The sequence below is a fragment of the Gobius niger genome (assembly GCF_951799975.1).
Source record: "Gobius niger genome assembly, chromosome: 1".
Taxonomy (NCBI): Eukaryota; Metazoa; Chordata; class Actinopteri; order Gobiiformes; family Gobiidae; genus Gobius; species Gobius niger.
Window position 1 is genome coordinate 13,322,178 of NC_136852.1, and position 22,564 is coordinate 13,344,741.

Genomic DNA, 22,564 nt, shown 5'->3' on the forward strand with positions numbered 1-22,564 from the left:
TTGGCAGGTCAGGCTAACCATTTCAGTAGAGCAGAATTATTTGAGAATTCCGAAAATGAACCCATTCATCCCTGGTTTGACATTTTTGTGATGTTTATTATCCCACTTCCTCATTGGAGCACAGCATGGTTCAATTTCCACTTTGTGTGTGTTAAGGAAACAAAAATTGCAACTTTTTTCCACCAAATTTCTTATTTAACGTTGACTGTGGGAGACAGTGGCAAGAAAAAGTAAGGACACCATTTGGAATATCTCGCATTTCTGCCTAAATTGGTCACTAAATGTGGTCTGATCTTCATCAAAATCACAGGAATAATTAAACAGGGTCTGCTTAAACTAACCCCCCCCCAAACATTTCAATTTGATCATATTCATATTCACAGGAGAGCGTGGAATAAGTAAGTACACCCCCTGAATTTCGCTGAACTGCAGCAGTTTTGTAAAGAGGAATGGTCCGAGATTCATCCTGATCGTTGTGAGCGTCTAATCTGCAACTACAGGAAAGCAGTTATTGCTGCAAAAGAAGGATCAGCCAGCTATTTAATACAGGGGTTCACTTACTTATTCCACACTGTTGTGAATGTCTCAGGTTGTTCTGCAAAATATTTTTGATAAACCTGTGAATTATTTTTCAGTTGGTGATAGCAGGTTGTCCAGGCCCTGAAGCAACAAAGCAGTCCAACACCATGATTCTCTCTGCACCAGACTTTACAGTGTGGATAGGGTTTTGACGCTGGTGTGCTGTCCCGTTTTTTTTCCATGGTGTGGGGCTGTTTTGCTGCCTCAGGGCCTGCTCTCAACGATTAGGATGAATCTTAGACCATTCCTCTTTACAAATCTGCTGCAGTTCAGTGAGATGCAGGGGGTGTACTTACTTATTCCACGCTCTCCTGTGAATGTTTACATGTTATGGCCAGTAAAATTATGATCAAATTTAAATGTATGGGGGGGTTTAGTTTAAGCAGACCCTGTTTAATTATTCCTGTGATTTTGAGGAAGATCAGACCACATTTAGTGACCAATTTAGGCAGAAATGTGAGAAATTCCAAACGTTTTTTTCTTGCCACTGTATTGACAGGAAGGCCTCATTGCCTTGTTATGGGTGGGCCAAAAGATGTGCCAGTGATTTAAAAATGTGAAAATATGACACATTGAGATTAGTGGTATTAGCTCAAGTTGACAGTAAGAGGTGGTGAAAATGCACTGTTTAATTAGATCTCCCTCAAATCTGAAAAAACAGAAGTGCACTATCATAAATATGTTGCTCAGAAACCACTGAGGTCAAGCCCATGTTTTTTGTCAAAGGCTGTGTACGATAATTCCACTTGCACGTGCATGTGTGTTGACTGGCATGCACCCGCCGTGCGCGTGTTCACTCTTATTTGCAAACGGTAATACATCTCCACAGGCTGCCTCTTACTCACATTCATCTCCTTTTATCTATTTTTACCAAACTAGCTGACGTTTTCCGAAGCCATGCGGAACAAGGCGCGTCTGTCCATCACGGGGAGTGTGGGGGAGAACGGCCGCGTCCTGACACCGGACTGTCCTAAAGCTGTGCATGCGGGCCACGCCTCCCTCCGACATCCCGGCCTGGCTGTGGTCTCCTCTGGACTGCCCTGAAAACCAAAAACACCTGCCGTGCCTTAACCTCACACAAACACATGCCTACATACTGTACTAGAGAGGGACATACGAGCTCTGGATAAACGATGGGAGACCGCCGCAAAGGGATCAGGCTTTATCATCGAAACGTGCAATATAAGACTACATTCATAATATCCAAATACACAGCTGTCTTTGAAAAAATATGGATCGGTAGTGCAAAATATCACAGTGATAATAAAAGTAAGCATTTGTATTTGCTCCTCTACATTTTAGCGCATGTTTCTTTATACATTCATCATTGTCCTCATTGCAGACACGCAGTAGATGAACATCAAAGTTGCAGCGTAAAGTAGTGATCATAAACATTGTACTAGTCGGGTTCAGTCAATTTCAACTCGTTCACTACGTAGTTTTTGCTAAATGAGTGCCAAATACTTTTTATTTTAAATACATATGATACGGTGCTTTTAATCGGATGCCAACATTCTTAGCAGTTTTTTTTATATACATTCTAAGTTCTTCATCCGCCACCCCTGAAAGTGATCTTTTACCATTCATAACCAAACCTTTTCCATTCCCCTAGAATACATTTTTAGCTAGTCTCCTCACTCCTCCCCGTTTACCATAATGACCACGTTCGAAAGGGAATCCATGGTGGATTCACAGACTCCTCCTACCCTGCTGTGACGGATCATGTTCCTTAAAAGGGAAAAAGGGCGGGACAGCTCGACAGTAACCACTCCTGTGCCATTAGCTCTAATGCTAACGGCCTGTCAATCAAAATCCGGCCCTCATTAGTATACGAGATTTCTAAGATGTTTCTTACGAAAACCAGCCTGGTTTCTTTAATTGTAACTAACCCAGTGTTTTCACAGGAGCAATATCGAGCTGTAGAAAGTTTAAAACAATTAGAAACCAGGCTTTACAGTTGCTTAAAACGTGTGTCAAATGCAATGCTAGCTAATGGGAAACTAGCTTGTTTTGCCTCCCATATATGGAGGTACTACAGCAATGGCGGCCCCTAGCGTTGCGGTCATAAAGCAGTGCAACCAGTACACAAAGGTACTAATAATATTACAAAACTGTTTAGCAAGTTTGATCAACAAAGTAAAATGTAAACTAAACGGGCCTATAGCTAAATCAAAACAATAATCCAATGTTCCATGACTCGTAACTTTCAGAATTCATTCAATTGCTGTTTTTGTGTGTGTTATCACCATAGACTCTCTAGATGTATTTTCCCCACTCTCAACTTGGCCAAAATGTTCCTTAAGCTTAGTCACATCGAAGTATAGGACAAAGTTGAAGTCAAGAAGAGTCGTTACAGTTGAATTGCAGTGGTCTCTCGCGCGTTATTTCCAGAGCTGTACTTTAGCATATCTCCAACAGACATTCGCACACCGTCATCTCACTCTCCTGCTGCCACTGACTTTCTTTTGAAAACAAACGGAGCGGGAGGGAGGAAAAAGTACTACGAACTTCTCTCACGCTTGCCTGCAGTGTTTCTACTTCCGGGAAGGACAGCATTAACGCCAGCACATAACTTCTTCTTCTTCTTCTTCTACATGAATCTGAACTGTGAACACGTCGCTGATAGTGAGAAAGTTGCTGAAGTTGCTGAAAGGAAAAAAAAAAGGAAAAAAAAGAAAAAAGTCAACCAAACGTTCATTTTCTCGTCCCGAAAACTTCTGACAGCGCCTTACGACAACGACGAATATTGTTTCCGCCATTGTTACGGTTGTCTTCATCGATATATACAGTAAATGCCTGCGAGGACTGACAGAGTGCCAGGTATACAAACCCTTATAGAAGACCAGAATACTGTAAGCTCGGACTGTGTGAAAGCCGCTATACTTTACAGTGGACTGCTCAATAGGAACAGTAAAAAAAAAAAAGAAGATAATTTCTTACAATTGTTATTACTATGATTATCCAATGATTTCTCACAAACAGTGGGGGTCATCAGCCAATACAGGAGTAACCTCAATCGAACCAGGATATATAAGATTACTACAGTTTTTAGGAATTAACAAGTTTCATCTCTGCAGCATCATAACAATAGAATTCTTCACATCCTAAAGAAATAAGACGCAAGCGGATCTCAAATGGCTACCCCCAAAAGCTTCTCAATCGTAAGCTATATTTACGGTATAAAGTCATTTTAATTCAGGTCATTTCAGACTACGTTCACACCAGCATCAAAAGTGGCCACAGCGGATTTGTTCTTGAAGACGGGTCGCTTGGTTTTGGCTTGGGAAGTGGGTGTTTCTTTCGACAGTATCAAACAGTTTGGGTTGATGGGTAAAGCTGGCAAGGAGTTCACCTTATTCAGCCCCGCCCACTTTTGTAGTGCAAGCATTTGTGTCTAAGCACGTCCTGTGAGCGGGGATTTCATTAATGGGAATAAAAGGAAAATTCTCGAGAAAAAGGGTTATCGAGAAAAAAGGGACCTCGGGGGGAAAAAATGGGCCCTCGGATCATTTTTAGCTATATTTCCGTGTGCTTTCTGTTGTGGCTCTGCGTTATTGGTTTGGCTGTGAGGATCTGTAAAGAACTGAAGCCGAACAATATATTTAAACAGGGGTATATCAGGAATGTTACATCAAACCCAACGTCAGCTCAAGTTAAACCTGCAATCTGTCCATGAACACAAGATGGCGCCACCCACCGCGAGCTCCTGAATAAAATGGATTGAAAGCAAGAGGCCACACATCTCAAAACACACAACGATCCCGCCTGTTTTCATGAAGCAATTTGTAGCAAAGCATCGTAGAAGTTAAAAGGGATTCGGCCAGTTTCCGCTGCAGTGTGAACATAGCCTTGGTTTTCAAAATATCGCATTGCTATTTGCTAACGTAGCCGTAGTGTCTGATCAGAAACTGGAGAGTCTTTCCGCCGCCTGCACTTAACCTCTGCATACATACATTTTTACGGATTGGGGGGCGGTGATGGCGGGGCTCATTTGAGATCCTGTCTTTTTCAGTGGCTTTGGGAGTATATACTGAAAGCTTGCTTTTTAAACTGTTGTAAATACCTGCGTAGCAAAACACATGTCTTTTTTTAATCATCTTAGATAATTCATTGCAATAATGAATATAAAAGAAAATGCCACTTGTAATTAAGAAGGAATCTTTTTTATAAATCTACATATTATATCTATAATACAAATGAATATATATATCTATACGTCTATAGAAAGCTATAGAAAACATTGCTCACTGATTGTCAGAGGCCATGGCATACATTCTGTTAAATGGCTGTTTTTGATAACTTGATCCACCATCTTTGTGTGTCCCGCTCCTCACCATGGGGTTATTATTGTAGCAAAAACATTGCCGTGTGGCGGTGAAATGAGACTTTTATATCAAGCTGTGTGCATTGTTGAGATTTGTGTGTGCATTAAAGAAAAAACAACAGCTACATTTTTGCCAACTATTATCCATTTTACAGCCTGTACGTTTAAGCTGAGGGTAAAACAATACGCACACAAAACCACCACCCTGGAAGGCAAGCTCCAATTTCTAACTTTACTTTCCTCAAACAGGTATTATCTTCTCTTTACAACCTTAAAGTAAATTTACTGAGATGCTCATTTTGGACGTAAGACACCCGTTTTTTTTTCTTCTTCTTCTTTTGCTATGCTAATAACCCCATTCTCACTGAATGTCCATCAACGCTCACACAGACACAAACTCACCTTGTTGCATAGTACTAAACAGGGTCGTCTCGGACTGATCACCCGGCACTAATTAGAGCATTTCGTTGATTTTCACTGTTGGGTTTTTTTATGATATTCACAGAGCGGACACTGTGACTTAACGCCTCTAGTGCTGGCGATGTACTTGTTCTGCATTTGATATTGCCATGCCTGTGGGTTCTCCGTCCTGCCATCCGACGAGATCCAAATCCACTCAAGGGGTCAAACCAAAGTGACATTTTTTTGTGGTGTGCAATAGGTTGCGTTCATGTGACATAGTATTTTAAAGAGCTATAGTTTGTTTGTTTGTTTTAGAGGCTGTGGAGAAGACAGAGTTTGCATTTTAGCTGTACACTGCAGGTGAAATATCAATTTTAAACTTTCCCTTCCTTGAAAAACTCACAAATTGTGGCTTTTTATGAATCAAAATTGCATGTTTTTAATCTTGCCTAGTTCTCATTACTTAAAAGCTCATTAAACCAGATCAGAAATTACAAATCCTTTATGTACAAATAGCTGTGTGGACATCAGAAAAATGTCGTGAACGCAACCTATTGAATCCAGGCTGTCGAGACCTCAGAAAAAATGCCCCCCACTTTGCATTCTTTAGCGTAAAGGAATATTTTTTTAATATACTTTTGGAGTTCGGCAAATGCAGATAAAGAGGATAGCCTTCTGTCTTCAGTCACCTCTTTATTTTCAGCTTTATTCACTGTGTCACATTTGTTTGTTGTCTTCCCCCCCTGCACCAAGAAACGACTATGAGCCCTGTAATGCAATATAACATTTGCTATACAGTTTTATATCCTGTCACATACTACAAAAAAAGCTGTTGCCTCGCATTTTGTTCAAGGAAAAAATCATGGTAATGCTGGTTCTCGCCCAACGGTTTCCTTTGGCACTTCCAGCAGAGAAAATGCAGTCGCTGTCACACTCTGTCTTGTTTATTTCTTTCTTTGTTTCTCAATTTCTTTCCATTTGGTTTGGTTTTCTAGTAAAAAACATCAATGAACTTGTGCTTTTTGTGTGGTTCTTTATCTAGCTGCTGCCTCAGGGACCTTCGTTATACAACTATAATATAATAACATCACAATAGGTTGCGTTCACGTTGTGTCACAATATTCTAAAGAGCCCATATTTAAAATTGAGGCGGAGGGCAGATAAGAATTCCATGGCGGTAACTATGGTAACTGTCAAAAAGCAGATTCCCTAGGCTTAGTTTATTCAAATCACAACTTTATTTATAAAGCGCTTTTCATACAGAAAGGTATCCCAAAGTGCTTTACAGATTACAACATTTAAAACAATATGCCTGGCACACCCTCCCATCCCTCCAGATATATACAAACGTTGCACACACTTACTCTTTTACCCCACCATCTACGCACACACACTCTCACACTCACACAGGATAAAATAAATAGATATATAAGACTGGGTACAGATGGACATATTGCTCATTTCTATGTAATTCCTGGACCAATTCACATGAAACAAAAACTCACAAAGTTCAAAGTCCTTCCAGCACATACATGAACTATGGTCTAATTATTGCCTCATAAAGGCGTCCAAAAGTGGTGACAATATTCAAAAACGTGCATCATGTTGGTCTGCAGAAAGGACTTTCAGCCATAAGAATAATGTGGCAGGTTTGTGAATCCAAACACTGTCAAATAATGATCAGGGAAAACATTTGGACATTTTATCTTTGGATATTTCTTGGAAGTGCCTCAAGTGCAGGAGATTAAGTATCTCGGGGTCTTGTTCTTGAGTGAGGGATGGATGGAGCGGGAGATCCTATAGATCGGTGCGGCGTCAGCAGTGATGCGGTCGCTGTATCGGACTGTTGTGGTGAAGAGGGAGCTGTGTCGGGGGCAAAGCTCTCGATTTACCGATCAATCTACGTTCCTGCCCTCACCTATGGTCATGAGATCTGGGAAATGACTGCAAGGACAAGATCGCAAATACAAGAGGCTGAAATGAGTTTCCTTCACATGGTGGCTGGGCGCACACTTCGAGATCGGGTGAGGAGCTCAATTACCCGGGAGGAGCTCGGAGTAGAGTCGCTGCTCCTTCACGTCAATAGGAGCCAGCTGAGGTGGCTCGGGCATCAGTATCGGATTCCTCCTGGTTGCCTTTTTCAGGCATGTCCTATTGGGAGGAAGCCTCGTGGAAGGCCCAGGACACGCACATCCCTGGGGGCCTCCTCCCAATGGGACGCGCCCAGAATACCTCTTCAGGGAGGCAACCAGGAGGCATCAGAAACAGTGTCTCCTCTTGACGTAAAGGAGCAGCAGCACTACTCAGAGCTCCTGATTGAGACCCTCAGACCCTCACCCTATCTCTAAGGGTGCGCCCAGCCACCCTACGAATGATACTCAATTGAACCGCTTGAATCTGCAATCTTGTCCTTTTGGTCATGACCTCATCTCCTGACCATAGCTCATAGCTGAGGAACTTAGATCGACCGGTAAATCAAGAACTTTCACCTTTCGACTCACTCCTTTTTAGGTCGTTCTGGAAAACCCAGTAGAGTACTGTTTCTTTAAATTGCTTTTATGCTAGTAGATCAGTACACTAGTCAGTAAAAGTAATCATCATATTAAAGTAATGGTGAAATTGCTAAATGGTCTGAACTTATATAGTGCTTTTCTACCTTCATTAGGCCTAAAGCGCTTTACAGCAAGGAACCAGCCACCCATTCACACTCATTCATACTCAAATGTATGCAGACATTGAAGCTATGGTGGGTGAAGTGTCTTGCCCAAGGACACAACGTGTATATACGTATTCTACTCTTGCAAGTAAAGTAGCATTCTGTAAGCACATGTATTACCTTTTGCTCTTCTTCACACACAGCAGCTGTAATTTAATTTTTTGAGACATGGCTCTTAGAAAACTCGGTTCACACTATAGTATTAAATCACTGCCACTGCTGAGTGATTGACTTTTGGTACAAACGGCTTCAATCTCTGACAGACAATAAAATTACTTTCCGTCAGAAAAATAAGCTTGTCTTTCTGAATTGATTGTCACAGTGTGGATGGTGTGACGGAGCAGAGGAGCTGGGGCCAAGCTTCAAAAACACATAATACATATTGCGCTTCCATTGGGAATTGTTTTTTATAATTTCTGACTCCGAAATATGAGAAATATCAAACTTTCACCGTGTCACAGACTCACAGTGTCTCATCGCTTCAAATTGTATTTTCATGAAGACGGTTATGCTTCGGAGAGTCTGATGCCATAAGCGTGAGGCACTCGAAGCGATTTTCAACACTCACGTCTTCCATTAGCCGGCATGGACCTGATAATAGGTCTGGAGCGGGGGATAATGCAAACAAAACTAGGGCTGTGGGAAAAACACATCTAATCACGATTTTTCTACGAGTAGTTTTGCGATTTACATTAAAGCAGTACTAGCTTGTTTAACTTAAGAAATCATAGTCCCTCTGGGGGTAATACAAGTGTTAATAGGATGATTCTTTCATCTCTCCCTGGTGTCTCTGGCCAGAAAACCACAATTGCAACTTGACTGCCACCGGGTCGGAGCACCGATAGAGTTCGGGAAATTCCACAGTTACCATGGAGATCCGCCATCTTTATAGCTGTTAGCATACATTTCCATTGACTAACATTAGCTAAAAACAGTATAAAAAGTGGAGAAAATAGCCCTGAGTTACTGTTGGTAAACACACCTTTCTCACTGTGGCGTCCAAGTGTTTTAATGTGAACAATAACTCCAGGATTTTAACTTTTAAAATCTCCATTCGTTTACAATTGCTGCTAATCCCATAATGCTTAGCGATATGACGTCACATTCCCACACTAATGGAATCACGAAGAAGAAGCAAATTAGAGCTTAACTTCAGAAAGATATTGCTACTGTGCCTTATGTCATTCAATACTGGAGGCAGTTTGTACCTGATGTCAAATGGACTACTGTATGGACTTTGCCTTCTAAATATGTGGTTACAAACACATTTCGTGACGTGTGTTTTAAACTTCTCCAAAGGTGCTACCCAGCAAAGCAATCTCTACACAAGGACATTGACTGTAGCTGCTCCTTTTGTCATCAGGACAATGAAACTGTCATCCACCTATTTGCCGAAAATGCCCCTTCACTGAAGCTTTTTGGAAAGACTTTATTCGTTTTATACAAACTAAACTCCTTAGTAACTTTTCGCTTTTCGCTTACTACGTGATAAATTCTACCTTGCTCGATGATGATACAATATAAAGAATCAATACATTCCTCTTCGAACCCCGAAACGATTAAAGGGGGGGTATTATGCAAAATCGACTTTTTCAAGCTTTACATGTTATTATGTCATTCCCTCATTAAAAACATGCCTGAAGTGTTGCCTTGGCACATTCACGTATTTTTGAGTAATCTGTAAAAACTCTGATGGCAGCCATTTTAGGGATAGGTTTGCCTGAGTCCTCCTAGGAACGCCCCCACCTCCTGGAGACGCCTAAGGCAGTTATTCTAATTTACTGCATTTACAGACCAACAGAAGGTTTAGTCATCATTGTAGTGTGATATAGACTGGTGCTATGTGATTGAAAAAAGCATAATAGGCTACCCCCTCTAAGGGCTGCCTCGGTCATTTCTTTTGTGTGTCATTAATTGTTTTTTTTGTTTTTTTCATAATTTATTATAATTATTTTTTTAACCCCTGGAATAAGTGTTTGTAACACACACAATTTTTTTTTTTTTTTTTTTTTTTAATTAAAAAAGAAGCTAACAGGCTAACGGGCAAAGCTAACTGTGGGCTAGCGCCACTTAAGTGGAGCGGCAGTGCTAAGCTAAGCTAGCAGGGGTGCTAAGCAAAGCTAGCGCAGTTCAAGCCCAAGAACAGGCCACGCTCTGCGGTCACTGCAAGTGTATCTGGCCGCAGGCCCGTCTCAGTCACTGGGCTGGTAAAGCCCCGTGCTATACTGATGAAATCAAAGCACAATAACACGTAGAAATCCAAACTTTAAATGCAAATGTGAATATTTATTCAAAATTTGAGGTCACACACACACACACGTAAGCATCAACATTATTAATGTATAACAGGTCTTAAATGGGGTGAATGACAATTACAGTAATTGATGGAGTATCTTTGTTACATTGGTCTAATTATCTTTAATACGGTTTGGCCTGATCAATTTACAAAGGGTTTTTAAAAGTAATGTAATAAAAATGGTCAAAAGTAGCCTGGTCTTACCTCATACTCATTTCATACAGAGGGTCTGGATCTTCACAATTGAGCTCCATTTTCAGGTGGTAGGGGTGAACTCCTTTTATAGTTTGAGACAATTGGATCTGATTTCACGTAGGCGATGTAATGCGCCCGAGTGAGTGAAGAGAGCGATCAAATGCTACACCTACAAGCCCCGCCTCCCCTGCTCGCTGATTGGTAGGTTGAAAATCAACCGATGTAACGTGGCCACAGAGATCAGACCCACACGAAACATGTAGGGACATAATCATTGGCCGGAGTTACGGATGGCGATGGCGAGGTCAAAGGGGACATTGGTCAGAGCTGGAGTAGCCTGCGCTCAACACCAAGCCGACAGACACCGCAGGATGGAGGCGATCTTTTACCTGGAGGCCATGGAGGTGGACAGCACTTGTTTTGGAGGACGGGTTTGGCACCGTGGTGGTCAGCCTGGTGGCGCCCGAGAGGAGCCAGGTGCGCCTGGTTTGACCACTTCTCTCCTTGTGTGGGTCCCCAGAGGCTCTCCAGTATACTCGCTCAGGCCCAGCGCGGGTACTCTCGTGGAGCCGCGCTGAGCTGCTCTTTAAATCTACTGCGGCCGGTGCTTGGTCGAGCCCGTCCAGGGCTTCATTATGTTGCAAAAAGTGCTTTTAACAATTGTGATAAAAAAACAGTTTCCCCTACCACTAAAAACGGATGGAATTAGCCCAAGGCTGCAATCCAGTGTGGCATGTTTACATGCACGAGACCCATGTATGTTAATTAACACGCACTGTCCCGACCAAATAAACCAATAAATTAATTAATTACAAAATTAAAGACAAAATTAAATTTGTAAAGCTATTTTTTTTACCAGGATTTGCTCCAAATGGTAAATTGTCGACTTAAAAGGAGCGTTTACGATTATACTGAGCTCAAAAATGTATATATTTTTAAAGAAAAATAAATGAGAAACACAAGGTTTCAAATGGAGGGAAGACGAGCGTGACCACGAGGATGGTCACCACAACAAAGAGAAGTTTTATAAGAGAGCCAGATCAGGCCGTACCTCTAATTTTGAAGGCAACATTAATACTCCATCAATTACTAATAAATATTCAACAAAGAGTAAAACATTTGTGTGACACACATAGTGAGGCAGTTAATATGTACATTAGTCACGTCTCGTCCAGAGGGTCCATGGCCAGCAGCAACTTCAGACTGTTTCATGAGTGTCATAAAAGAAACAAATAGTTGAAATCTGTTTCTTTCTTTGTGATAGGACAGTCTTTGCATGGAAATCCACTGTCTGTGGGGGGGAAATTTGTCTGACCTCAAACACAAGGCCAAGATGTTGGAGATTTAGCAGAGTCAGGGCTGGCCACCTTCCCCCCATTTCAATCCTGAATCCAGAGGAGTGTGGCTTTTCAGCAGATGTTAAAAGCTCAAGGAAGTTTCATCTTTGTGAATGAGTTTTAACATTAGTATCAGTTCCTGTTTTTACTTTTAGCGGGTTCCTTGCCATCCCAGTGGGGGTCTTGCTTCTGGTGAAAGGAGAAACAAAGGAGTGCCAGTCTGGAGAGGATGGAAGTCATCCATCTTGTTGATTAGATCCAAGGAGTTTAATTCTAAGTTCAGTCCCAAAGAATTCACTATGCTATGTCATTACTTGAGTAAAAGCATCTTTGTAACTTCAAATATATGACAGTAAACTTCTGAAGACGACCCAGTTCCTGATCACCTCTAAACATTTGTCATACGTTCTTAAACTCTGCACAGTTTGGTAAGAGGGAAGGAGTGATTAAACTCACACCAGCTGTTCCCCTTATTTTGCTCTGCAGGCCTGAGCTCTGAGGCAACACGTGGCCGTCCCAGGAGGAGAGCGCCCCCTACAGGAGACCAGGGCCCAGACAACGTTGAGCTGAAGAAACAACCTAAATGCAGGTACAAAGCGATGCTGCCCGCGACAGCAGCCACAGAACGAGGTCCACTGCAGCTGCGTGGAGCCCTGCCCCGGGTCCTGCACATGGGGGGGTTTGGTGACTCATCTGTCCCAGAGCTGAACTCAGAAAAGCTATCTTGTCGCTGCCCAGTCCAGCTACACGCAGTACCCTCACGCCCCATAATATCACGCCCTATACTCTCTCGCGATGTCCTAGCCCTCGCTAAAGTCCCGCGCGATGTCCTAGCCCTCGGTAAAGTCCCGCGCGATGTCCTAGCCCTCGGTAGTGCCCCGCACGATGTCCTACCCCTCACTAATGCCCCGCGTGATGTCCTACCCCTCGGTAGTGCTCCATGTATTTACCCCATGCCGTCCCATCCTGGACTATCAAATCTCTACCAAACTGAGCTCAGTAAAAGCAAATTTTATGCCATTGATGTGAGAGAACCGCCCCCCCCTACTCCTGTAACCACCCTCCCGTCCTAAACCTGCCCCCTCCCCCTACTCCTATGACCACCATCCTGTCCTAATCCTCCCCCCGCCCTCAAGTCCCACAACCACCGACCTGTCCTAACACCGGCCCTGTCACACCAATGGCAGCAAATTTACCTCCCTGACGACTAATCAGCTTTTCGTAGGGTCCGCTCGCCGCAGAGGCCCCTCCCACCCCACCGTGCGGGACCCCGGGGTCAGAGGCTTCCAGACGCAGCTGCAGGTCCTCGCTCTGTGGCCCGCTGTCGTTCGAGCAGCATCGTCCTTGCACCTGCATTAAGCTGTTTCCTCAGCTCAACGTTGTCTGGGCCCTGGTCTCCTGTAGGGGGCGCTCTCCTCCTGGGACGGCCGCCTGGTGCCTCAGTGCTCCGGCCTGCGGAGGAAACCAACGGGAGCTGAGATGTGTGTTTATCCCCGAGAAGAATATATTCATATTTTAGAAGACACAGTTTTCATTTGACCGAACAACTTTTACTATTAAAATAAGTTCAAGCACTTTACTTGAGTAAAAGCATCTTTGTAACTTCAAAAACAGACAGTTCCTGATCACCTCTAAACATGTGTCATACATTCTTACTCTCTTACCCAAACTGTACAGAGTTTAAGAGGGAAGGAGTGATTAAACTCACACCAGCTGTTCCCCTTATTTCCCTCTGCAGGCCTGAGCTCTGAGGCAACAAGTGGCCGTCTCAGGAGGAGAGCGCCCCCTACAGGAGACCAGGGCCCAGACAACGTTGAGCTGAAGAAACAACCTAAATGCAGGCACAAAGCGATGCTGCCTGCGACAGCAGCCACAGAACGAGGTCCACTGCAGCTGCGTGGAGCCCTGCCCCGGGTCCTGCACATGGGGGGGTTTGGTGACTCATCTGTCCCAGAGCTGAACTCAGAAAAGCTATCTTGTCGCTGCCCAGTCCAGCTACACGCAGTACCCTCAAGCCTCATACTGTCACGCCCTATCCTCGCTTGCGATGTCCTACCCCTCGCTAAAGGCCGCGCGATGTCCTACCCCTCGCTAAAGGCCGCGCGATGTCCTAGCCCTCGCTAAAGGCCGCGCGATGTCCTACCCCTCGCTAAAGGCCGCGCGATGTCCTAGCCCTCGCTAAAGGCCGCGCGATGTCCTAGCCCTCGCTAAAGGCCACGCGATGTCCTAGCCCTCGCTAAAGGCCGCGCGATTCCTACCCCTCACTAATGCCCCACGCGATGTCCTACCCCTCGCGCGATGTCCTACCCCTCGCTATTTTACCCCATGCCGTCCCATCCTGGACTATCAAATCTCTACCAAACTGAGCTCAGTAAAAGCAAATTTTATGCCATTGATGTGAGAGAACCGCCCCCCCTACTCCTGTAACCACCGTCCTGTCCTAATCCTCCCCCCCCCCTACTCCTGTAACCACCGTCCTGTCCTAATCCCCCCTCCCCCTACTCCTGTGATCACCATCCTGTCCTAATCCTCCCCCCGCCCTCAAGTCCTACAACCACCGACCTGTCCTAACACCGGCCCTGTCACACCAATGGCAGCAAATTTACCTCCCTGACGACTAATCAGCTTTTCGTAGGGTCCGCTCGCCGCAGAGGCCCCTCCCACCCCACCGTGCGGGACCCCGGGGTCAGAGGCTTCCAGACGCAGCTGCAGGTCCCCGCTCTGTGGCCCGCTGTCGTTCGAGCAGCATCGTCCTTGCACCTGCATTAAGCTGTTTCCTCAGCTCAACGTTGTCTGGGCCCTGGTCTCCTGTAGGGGGCGCTCTCCTCCTGGGACGGCCGCCTGGTGCCTCAGTGCTCCGGCCTGCGGAGGAAACCAACGGGAGCTGAGATGTGTGTTTATCCCCGAGAAGAATATATTCATATTTTAGAAGACACAGTTTTCATTTGACTTAATAGTAAAAGTTATAGTAAAGTTTTGAGTTTAAGTAATTTTGACCTATTTACATATTAATTTGTTGATGCTTTGGTCTTAGTGGCACCATTTCTACAACTGTCACTGAAGGATCGTTCAGAAATGGTTCTTGTTCTGGGGGAAAATCCCCAAATGGAGAAAAGCGTGGTTATTGTGGCCTTCGCTCATGTTGGCGCTGTTCGCTGGCTCAAATGTTTGCTGGACGTTTTCTGCTCCTGAACCCTGTGTGTTCATCGTCTGAGGGATTAATATTTCTGATGTTCTTTCAATTTCGATGATGAGATGCCTTTAATCCTCTTTTAACACGTTTAAGAGAAGCTCCTCACGTACTGCAGACTCTCGTGCGGCGCTTTCAAAGTCTTGTAACTGTGACTTTCACACCAACGTCTTTCATTCTCAAATTGCGTCTCTGACCACTGTCGTTCTCTGGCATGAAAGAACGACAGCCAGAGCCAGAGTGTCATGGAGCTCCTGGATCTTTTGTTTGAGTTTGTCTTTTTCAGAAAACGCTTCAGCTCCTTCTGTAACACTGTCAGAAGTGTCTTGGGCGTTTTCCATTTTGCTAATGTCACAAATGTTTGTAAAAGTCGATCAAAACTGTGAGAAAGTGCTGTTGCGTTTGCTAAGACGGTGTCGCAATGTGAACTAAACCAACAGTTTGGCAGAAATGACCTGGACTCACCATAGCAACAGACACAGCATTCCATATGAAGCAGGAAGGAATGTGTCATGACACGTTTTGGAATATGACCTGTTGCTAGGTTACAAGGTAGATTCCACTTTCCCAGGTCAAAGGTCATGGTACATTACACCAACGTGGCTAAAACTGAAAATTGCAAATGGTCTCAACTTATAAAGCGCTTTTCCACTTACATTAGGCACTCAAAGCGCTTTACAGCAAGGATCATACTCTCATTCACACACCAATGTACGCAGACACGGTCTTGCCCAAGGACACAACGACAATGTGCACTTTCAGGAGGTGGGATTCGAACCCCCGACCTTCCGATCATGAGACGACCCGCTCTACCAGCTGCACCTCTGTCGCCCCTATAATAGTGATTTCTCTCAAAAGGTGCTCCATCTCAAAGCGCTAAAACTAAATTAAAATGAACACTGCATGAGTGCATCTAGTAGTTGTGGTAGGCCGGGCTATAAATAACACATTTCTTGGGGGAGGACCCCCAAACCCCCCTTCAGAGTACCCTCCCACACTTTCAATAGGTTCTGATGGCCATGTGGGGTGGTGCCAAACCCCCTCTGATCCATATGCAGCTCCTGATGTGCTCAGTCATGTAGATCGTAGACTTGCTTTTGGCTTAGAATTTAGTGCGATTATGAGACACTATCGCCATGAAAAAGCCCCCCAGCTCAGGACCGACCAATGTCTCACTCCAAAGTTTGGTGAAAAGTTGGCAGTCCTGCTTAAACAGTATTTACAGCTAAGTTTGAGTGAAAAAAAATATCTCCATTGTGGATGTACAATATCCCTCTCTCCCCTTGTCTTTTCTGTCAGCGTAGTAATTACACTCACGGGCAATTAATAAGTCAAAAAACGCAACATGTTACGACACCTGCAGTGGCACTTATGGCCTCTAGGGGCATCTAGGGATTCTCATTTCGACACGTCATGGAGCACTGACATTTAACTGAAATATTCACTGCTTCAGCAAGAATCATGGGCAGCTCAGAACATGTTTGTTAGTCTAAATAACTGGAGGTTTTATACATAATAAGACCCCAATGCGTCAACATAAAAGAATCACATAACTTTATTTACAAACATAAAAACATACAAAATACATAACAATAAAAAAAAGTCACACAGGCAACATCGTTACACTTGTTCATTTAGCCACACAACAAATGACCATCTCTTAAAACAGAAAGACAGAATAGAAATAGAAACAAACATTTAAAATCCCATACAATTTATGAATCCACTTTTGCACTTAACTTTTCAGGCATGCTCACTGTGTTCGTCATAAAGCATTAAAATAATATCATTGACCTCTTCTTTTGACAATATAACATCTACAGACAGAACCACTCAAGTAAACACTGGACACCAAGGCATTATTATACGTAAAGAGGACGTTACTTTCAGTGTTCTCTCAATATAAATATCTGATATATCCAAAATTAACACTTTTAATCTTATACTCTCAAAGTGGGTGTGCTTTATTCATATAGTATAATCAACAAAATATAAATGCTTTTGTCATTGAACTGATGTACAAGATGTAATCCTCTATATGCAAACAAAGGATATACGTATAATGTTTTCAATAGCACTCATTTTTTCACGTCTAGTGGCTTTAAAGCAGCGGTACATTTGTGGTTCTATGCTGAGTTTCAGTGACAATGGTGGCTTGGTCTCTGTCCATGGTGCTGATTTCCTCTGGATCTGGTTTCTACTGGTTCTACTTGTTTTATGGTCATTATTGTATTGTTGTTGTTTAGTATGGCATTCATTCATATTCAGAAAGTAGTAGTAGAGAAGAAAACTATAGAGAAGTCATTATTATTCTATTTATTCTATTCTATAATATTCTTATCATAGAGAACTCTGCTTTGCTTTAAGTTGCCAATATGTATTCCTCTAAAAGAGAGGTCACTTATATAATGGAGGAAACAATCAATATAATGCAATTTTTAAAGAAGATAGTATAAAGTTAGAATTGTGGTAGAGAGACAGTGACCATTTAAAAAAAATGTATGTAAATGGATAAAGTAGAAGAATTCACCAAATTTACAACACATGCCTCAAATCATGCATTTCATGCACAGTGGTGCAGTGATTAGCACTCTTACCTCACAGAAAGAAGTTCCTGAACTGGTTTCCTCTGCCTTATAAGGCTTTTCTGTGTGAGTTTCCATGTTCTCCCCTGTTTCTATGTAGGTTTCCTGCGGGTGCAGGTTTCCCCTACTACTAAACATAATTCTCTTCTGGAGCCAGGCCTACACTTAAATAGGGATTCTGAATCTCAATAGGACTTTACTGGTTAAATAAAGGTCAAATGAATAAAATAAAAAACTATACACAAGTGATTGTCTTTCATTCATTACACATGCCTATCAATGACCTTTGTTTGCATATCCCAATTTCTTGTACATCATTTCAAAAGTGAACAGAACTGGGCTTTCTTTTCCTTTTCTTTTCCTTTGACCTCTCCCTCAGTGGCTCTGGTGGTCTATGTGCAGCTGCATCCTCTCCTTCTCCACTTGGAGGCGCTCTCTCTCTATCTGCAGCCGGCCCGACTCAAACTTAAAGAACTGCAGGCGCTCTTTCTCCAGCTGCAGCCTCTCCTGATCCAGCTTGAGCCTCTCCGCCTCCAGATCCACCAGCGACAGCCAGCCTCTGCCCTCCTTCCCCTCGCCGTCCCCGTGTGGGCCGTCCTGATTGGAGGACGTGGAGGAAGTGGGCGGGCCCTGTTGTGGCGGCAGGTTGAAGGACGAGTCGACGTGCTCCGATTGGTTGCTGAGCATCAGCCTGAGTCTCTCCCTCTCGACCTGCAGCCGCTCTTTCTCCAGTTGTAGGCGCTCTCGCTCGGTGTCGCTCTGACGGAGGCGCTCCTTCTCCACGGCCAGGCGCTCCTTCTCCACCGCCAGCCTCTCAGACTCCACCGCCAGCCGCTGCTTCTCCAGCTCCAGCCGCTGCTTCTCCACAGCCACCAGGAGCCCGCCCGGCCCCATGCTGTCATTGCTTAGGGCGTTGCTGCCTGTCAGGGCGTATCCCAGCAGGCCGTTGGAGAGGCAGACGTCTCGGTTAGTGGTCGTGGAGGTAGGGCCCTTGGAGGAGCTGAGCAGGCCCAGATCACTGTTGGAGTAAACCTCGGGAAGATGGCCATCTCCGCGGGACTCCATGTCACTGAGGAGGGAGGGGATGTCGTCATCATCTATTTCTCCATCTCCCACTTCTCCATCGCAGTCCAGCTGTAGAGACACATTACAGGGTTTAGCATTCACAATCATTTTAGTGTCATTGGCAGTGACAGGTTTTGCAAACTAGAAATATTCACAGTACGACAACATTAGATTTTTTTTACGGCATGCAAAAAAACAATCCATGTCCACTCCTATATACATACATGCACTATATGTAGTAACAACACTTGGCTAAAGGGGGCAGTGTGTGAATGTGCGACAGAAACGCAGAGGTGGACCTCAATATAAAGGGGGATTTACTGTGTTGTGTTGGCAGTTTCTTAGTTTATCGTACAGTCTATCACAGTATTTGTGATTTTTGTCCACTCGTTTGTCTAATATTGACTTACACGCTCCTGTTGGATGCATGTAGCTGTTTATGTTGACAAATTATACTGTAAACAAGTACATGGTAAGGATTTGACCAGGTAGTGCAAGTGCACCAGGGTGCAGGAAATAAAAAAGTGGCAGTGCAGAAATATGTGAAGGTTGTTTCTGGTCAGAAAAATATCAAACTCAACAAAAATGTGGAAACATCAGAAACAAGGCTTACAATCGTTCATCAATTCATTATTATTAGAAATATTTACTTTTCTTTAGGTAAACTTGACTTTTATAAAAAAGTAAGAGCATGTATTTGATAGATTGTTAAATTACTGCTGCGAGTCCATTTTTTTTTTTCTCAACAGTATTTCCTTTTGTCCAAATGACTAGTTGCTGTACAGTGGATCAGGACTCCATCTACTGGTTCAAAGGGAAATGGCAGGTTTGATAAGAGGAAGACATGTCTATTATATTTGTTTTATTGTTTTCATTATAGGAGACAATACCTGGGCCATTTCAGATCTACTATTAGCTTTCATAAGACTCCATTCATCTTCTACATGCATTCAGTTGTCATATTATAGTAACAATGGGCTTTAAATGTGGAAACTCTCTGCCCTGCACATAGAGGATTAAATATGTACCAATCAAAAACTTAAAAAAGACATTCTGTAGAACATAAATAAAGGAATGATCTTGTTGAAACATATTGGATTCTCTTCAGTGAATCAGTACAAAATAAGACCACTATGACCACGTCTAATCAAGAGAATTAAAATGGCACTTGAGCTACATAATGCGCTGCATAATCAGCATTATGTATCCAACATCATTAGCCAATCTGACATTAATTTAAGTGATTATCGCATTAGCTTGTACTAACATCAGTCAAGCCTATTTGTCTTAAAATATATGAACGCAGTGTGAATAGATGTAAGTAAATATAACATAATACATTTGTCCTGATTTAGGCGTAAATTAATCTCTACAGTTTAGTCAGGAGATACATTCATGGAGCTCATAAACTGCCTGTATAAAACACTACTCACCCTGTATTCACAAACATCCTCTTCTATCTTGACACCCAAAGGTGGCATCAGAGTCTGGCTGCTGGGGTCGCCCAGAGCGAGCTCCGGCCAGTCACAGTGGCAGTCTTTGGGCAGTCCTGAGAGGTCCAGCAGCTGGTCACAGGCCGAGGAGAGCGACGCTGCCTCCGGAGAAGACGGCTCATACTCGGACTTCAGGACGAGTGAGGAGGAAGAGGAGGAGGAAAGAGAGAGCTCCGCCTGAAGCTGCTTCCTCTTCATCAGGGAACGCCAATCCAGATAACGTCGCTTTACCTGGGAGTAAAAACAGCCCAAGTTCATGAGATATACTATAAGAATGGAAAGTGGAATCAAAAGCATTGTAAAATAGATCTTTTATGTATAGTGTGGAATTTGCAGACTTACACTTTCGGGAAACGCTTGTCAGAGGTTAATTTAATGAAACAAAAGTAGTGTCATGTATTTGTTTTTCAGACGAACATATCATTATTTTTTCTCATTTGAAGCTTAAAGGCACACTGCGTAACATTTTGGACTATACTGTTGCCATCTTTACAAAACATGTTCTCAATGATGAGCTCGACACAGAAAATGCTATTTTTGCAGTGGGTAATCAAAGAATGGATTTGGATGAGGATCTAACCTATTTAAAGGAACAGGCCACCGTTTTTCCATACTGAGATATGTTCTTACCTGAGCTTAGACGAGTTGATACGTACCGGTCTGGTCCATGTGTGTGCCCTCAGTCACGCAAAACGACCAAAGATGTTGCTAGCATTTGGCCTTTCCCAATGTATTCCTATAGTTCCAAACTGGGGTGAAGTTGGAAGCGACCACGTTCTTCCACGGGCACGCACACAGACCAGACAGGTACGTATCAACTCGTCTAAGCTCAGGCAAGAACATATCACAGTATGGAAAAATGCTGGCCTGTGCCTTTAAATCTCAGATTGGGCTGACTTTAGTCACATCTCCATGGAGACGAGCTGGAGACGTACCCACTCCCGTTAAAGTTACAGTCACAGCAAAGGCACATGTTCGTTTGTACATTTATGAGGTATTTTTCAATGATGAAAATATCTGTCGTAAAATAAATGTTTGTAGTTTGTAGTTATTGGGTAAAATGTTACGCGGTGTGGCTTTAATCAAATCTAATTTTAGGTTTAAAATCTGCTCACCTCAGCTGCAGTGCGTAGCTCTCCTTCACCAAGTGAGTTGACGCCGCGTGCTACTTCCTCCCATGCCTGTCTTTTCAGCTCATTGATCGCTGTGTTCTTTTTTCCAAACAATGAGGAAAGAATGCAAATAAATATTACATACTGTACAGCTTTATTTACATTATATAAGGATATCAATAAAATGTCAACCTGCTGTCTGGAGAACAGGACATCCCTCCTCTTGTGGATTTCTCTGATGAGCGTTTGTGTCTCTCTAACACTGTAGTTACTTTTCCTCTTCCTTTTAAGATGTTTCACTTGTATGAAATCCAGCTTGGCAGCAAAGATGAGGAGCCAAATTCCAGAATCGGGACAATGTAAGAACGCCCACTGGTCACCTGTGAATTTGAGGCTGTGTTTGTTGCAAATTGTAGAAAAATTCAATGGCCATGTAAGTTGAGACTATGTGCATGTGTAACTTTGTGCAATAGCTTATGCAAATTAGCAGGTAAGGCCACAGTTTTTTTTGTTTTTTTTCACTCAATGTGGGCTACTTGAGGCAGATGTGAGGCACCGATGGAAAGGCAGGATAGTGCTGTAAAAAAAAAGTCCTGCAAAAAAAAGAAAAAAAACATGTCATTCAAATGAATACGAAATTACACACATTGCCATTCAACTACACGTATTTGCCAAATGAATGGGAAATGCAAAATCAAAATATTGGCATCTAAGAGCAGATGTGAAAAGATAATGAAACAGGCTACATTTTGCATAACATCATTTCATGCCCGTGGCCGGGACTGAATAATGCGATCCCCGTCGTGCATGCCTCATTTTTCCCCCACAACAAAAATTACACTTTTCTACACATTATCCCCATGCTCGCCGTCATCTGGCAAATTCGTGACGACATTTCGAGTGTCTTCGTAGTAATTAATTGAATGGAAAGTGGAAAAACGTGACCGTATTCGCAAATCTACTCACCTTACACATCGTAGGTTTACCGCAATCAAAACATCGTAGTAGCAAGGCAATTTTAATGCGACGTTAACTGGAACAACGTGATATCCGCGTCTCCGAGATTGTCGTTGACAGTTTGTGCGTAAAATACGATTAATTATTACATTCATCACAAATTAGAAACTAAACGCGGCAGTCTTTAAAACGGCACGTATTTCTGTTTAGTCGTGTATTGATTTCTTGCGGCTTTTATGGTTTTATCTGTCATAGAAATGAATTAAAGGGGTAGAATTCCATTTTTTTTCTTGCACGTGAAGGCAGCACGAGT

At 43.2% G+C, this 22,564-nt stretch overlaps 2 protein-coding genes across 5 annotated transcripts in view; one reads left to right on the forward strand and one right to left on the reverse strand.

Annotated features, from left to right (window-relative positions):
• gria4a (glutamate receptor, ionotropic, AMPA 4a) overlaps window positions 1-2,041 on the forward strand; it is a 143,895-nt gene extending 141,854 nt beyond the window's left edge. For 2 of the 4 annotated variants that reach the window (XM_079573827.1, XM_079573828.1), the window contains exon 18: window positions 1,459-2,041. In XM_079573827.1, coding sequence (XP_079429953.1) covers window positions 1,459-1,623 — 165 coding nt within the window. In that variant the 3' untranslated portion in view covers window positions 1,624-2,041. The remainder of the gene's footprint in view (window positions 1-1,458) is intronic. The other 2 variants (XM_079573829.1, XM_079573830.1) reach the window with 1 other exon arrangement.
• Window positions 2,042-17,742: 15,701 nt separating this feature from the next.
• Window positions 17,743-21,389, reverse strand: msantd4 (Myb/SANT-like DNA-binding domain containing 4 with coiled-coils). Its single transcript, XM_079574778.1, has 3 exons — window positions 21,298-21,389; window positions 20,123-20,413; window positions 17,743-18,758 (listed from the first exon to the last, which is right to left on the reverse strand). The coding sequence occupies exons 2-3, from the start codon at window positions 20,378-20,380 to the stop codon at window positions 18,000-18,002; spliced, it is 1,017 nt and encodes a 338-aa protein (XP_079430904.1). The 5' UTR covers window positions 20,381-20,413; window positions 21,298-21,389; the 3' UTR covers window positions 17,743-17,999.
• Between the last annotated feature and the right edge of the window lie 1,175 nt (window positions 21,390-22,564).

Coding starts and splice junctions, on each gene's coding strand:
- msantd4 (XM_079574778.1), bottom strand. CDS start 20,380: ATGAAGAGGAAGCAGCTTCAGGCGGAGCTCTCTCTTTCCTCCTCCTCT. Junction 18,759..20,122: donor AGGATGTTTGTGAATACAGG/GTGAGTAGTGTT, acceptor GTGTCTCTACAG/CTGGACTGCGATGGAGAAGT.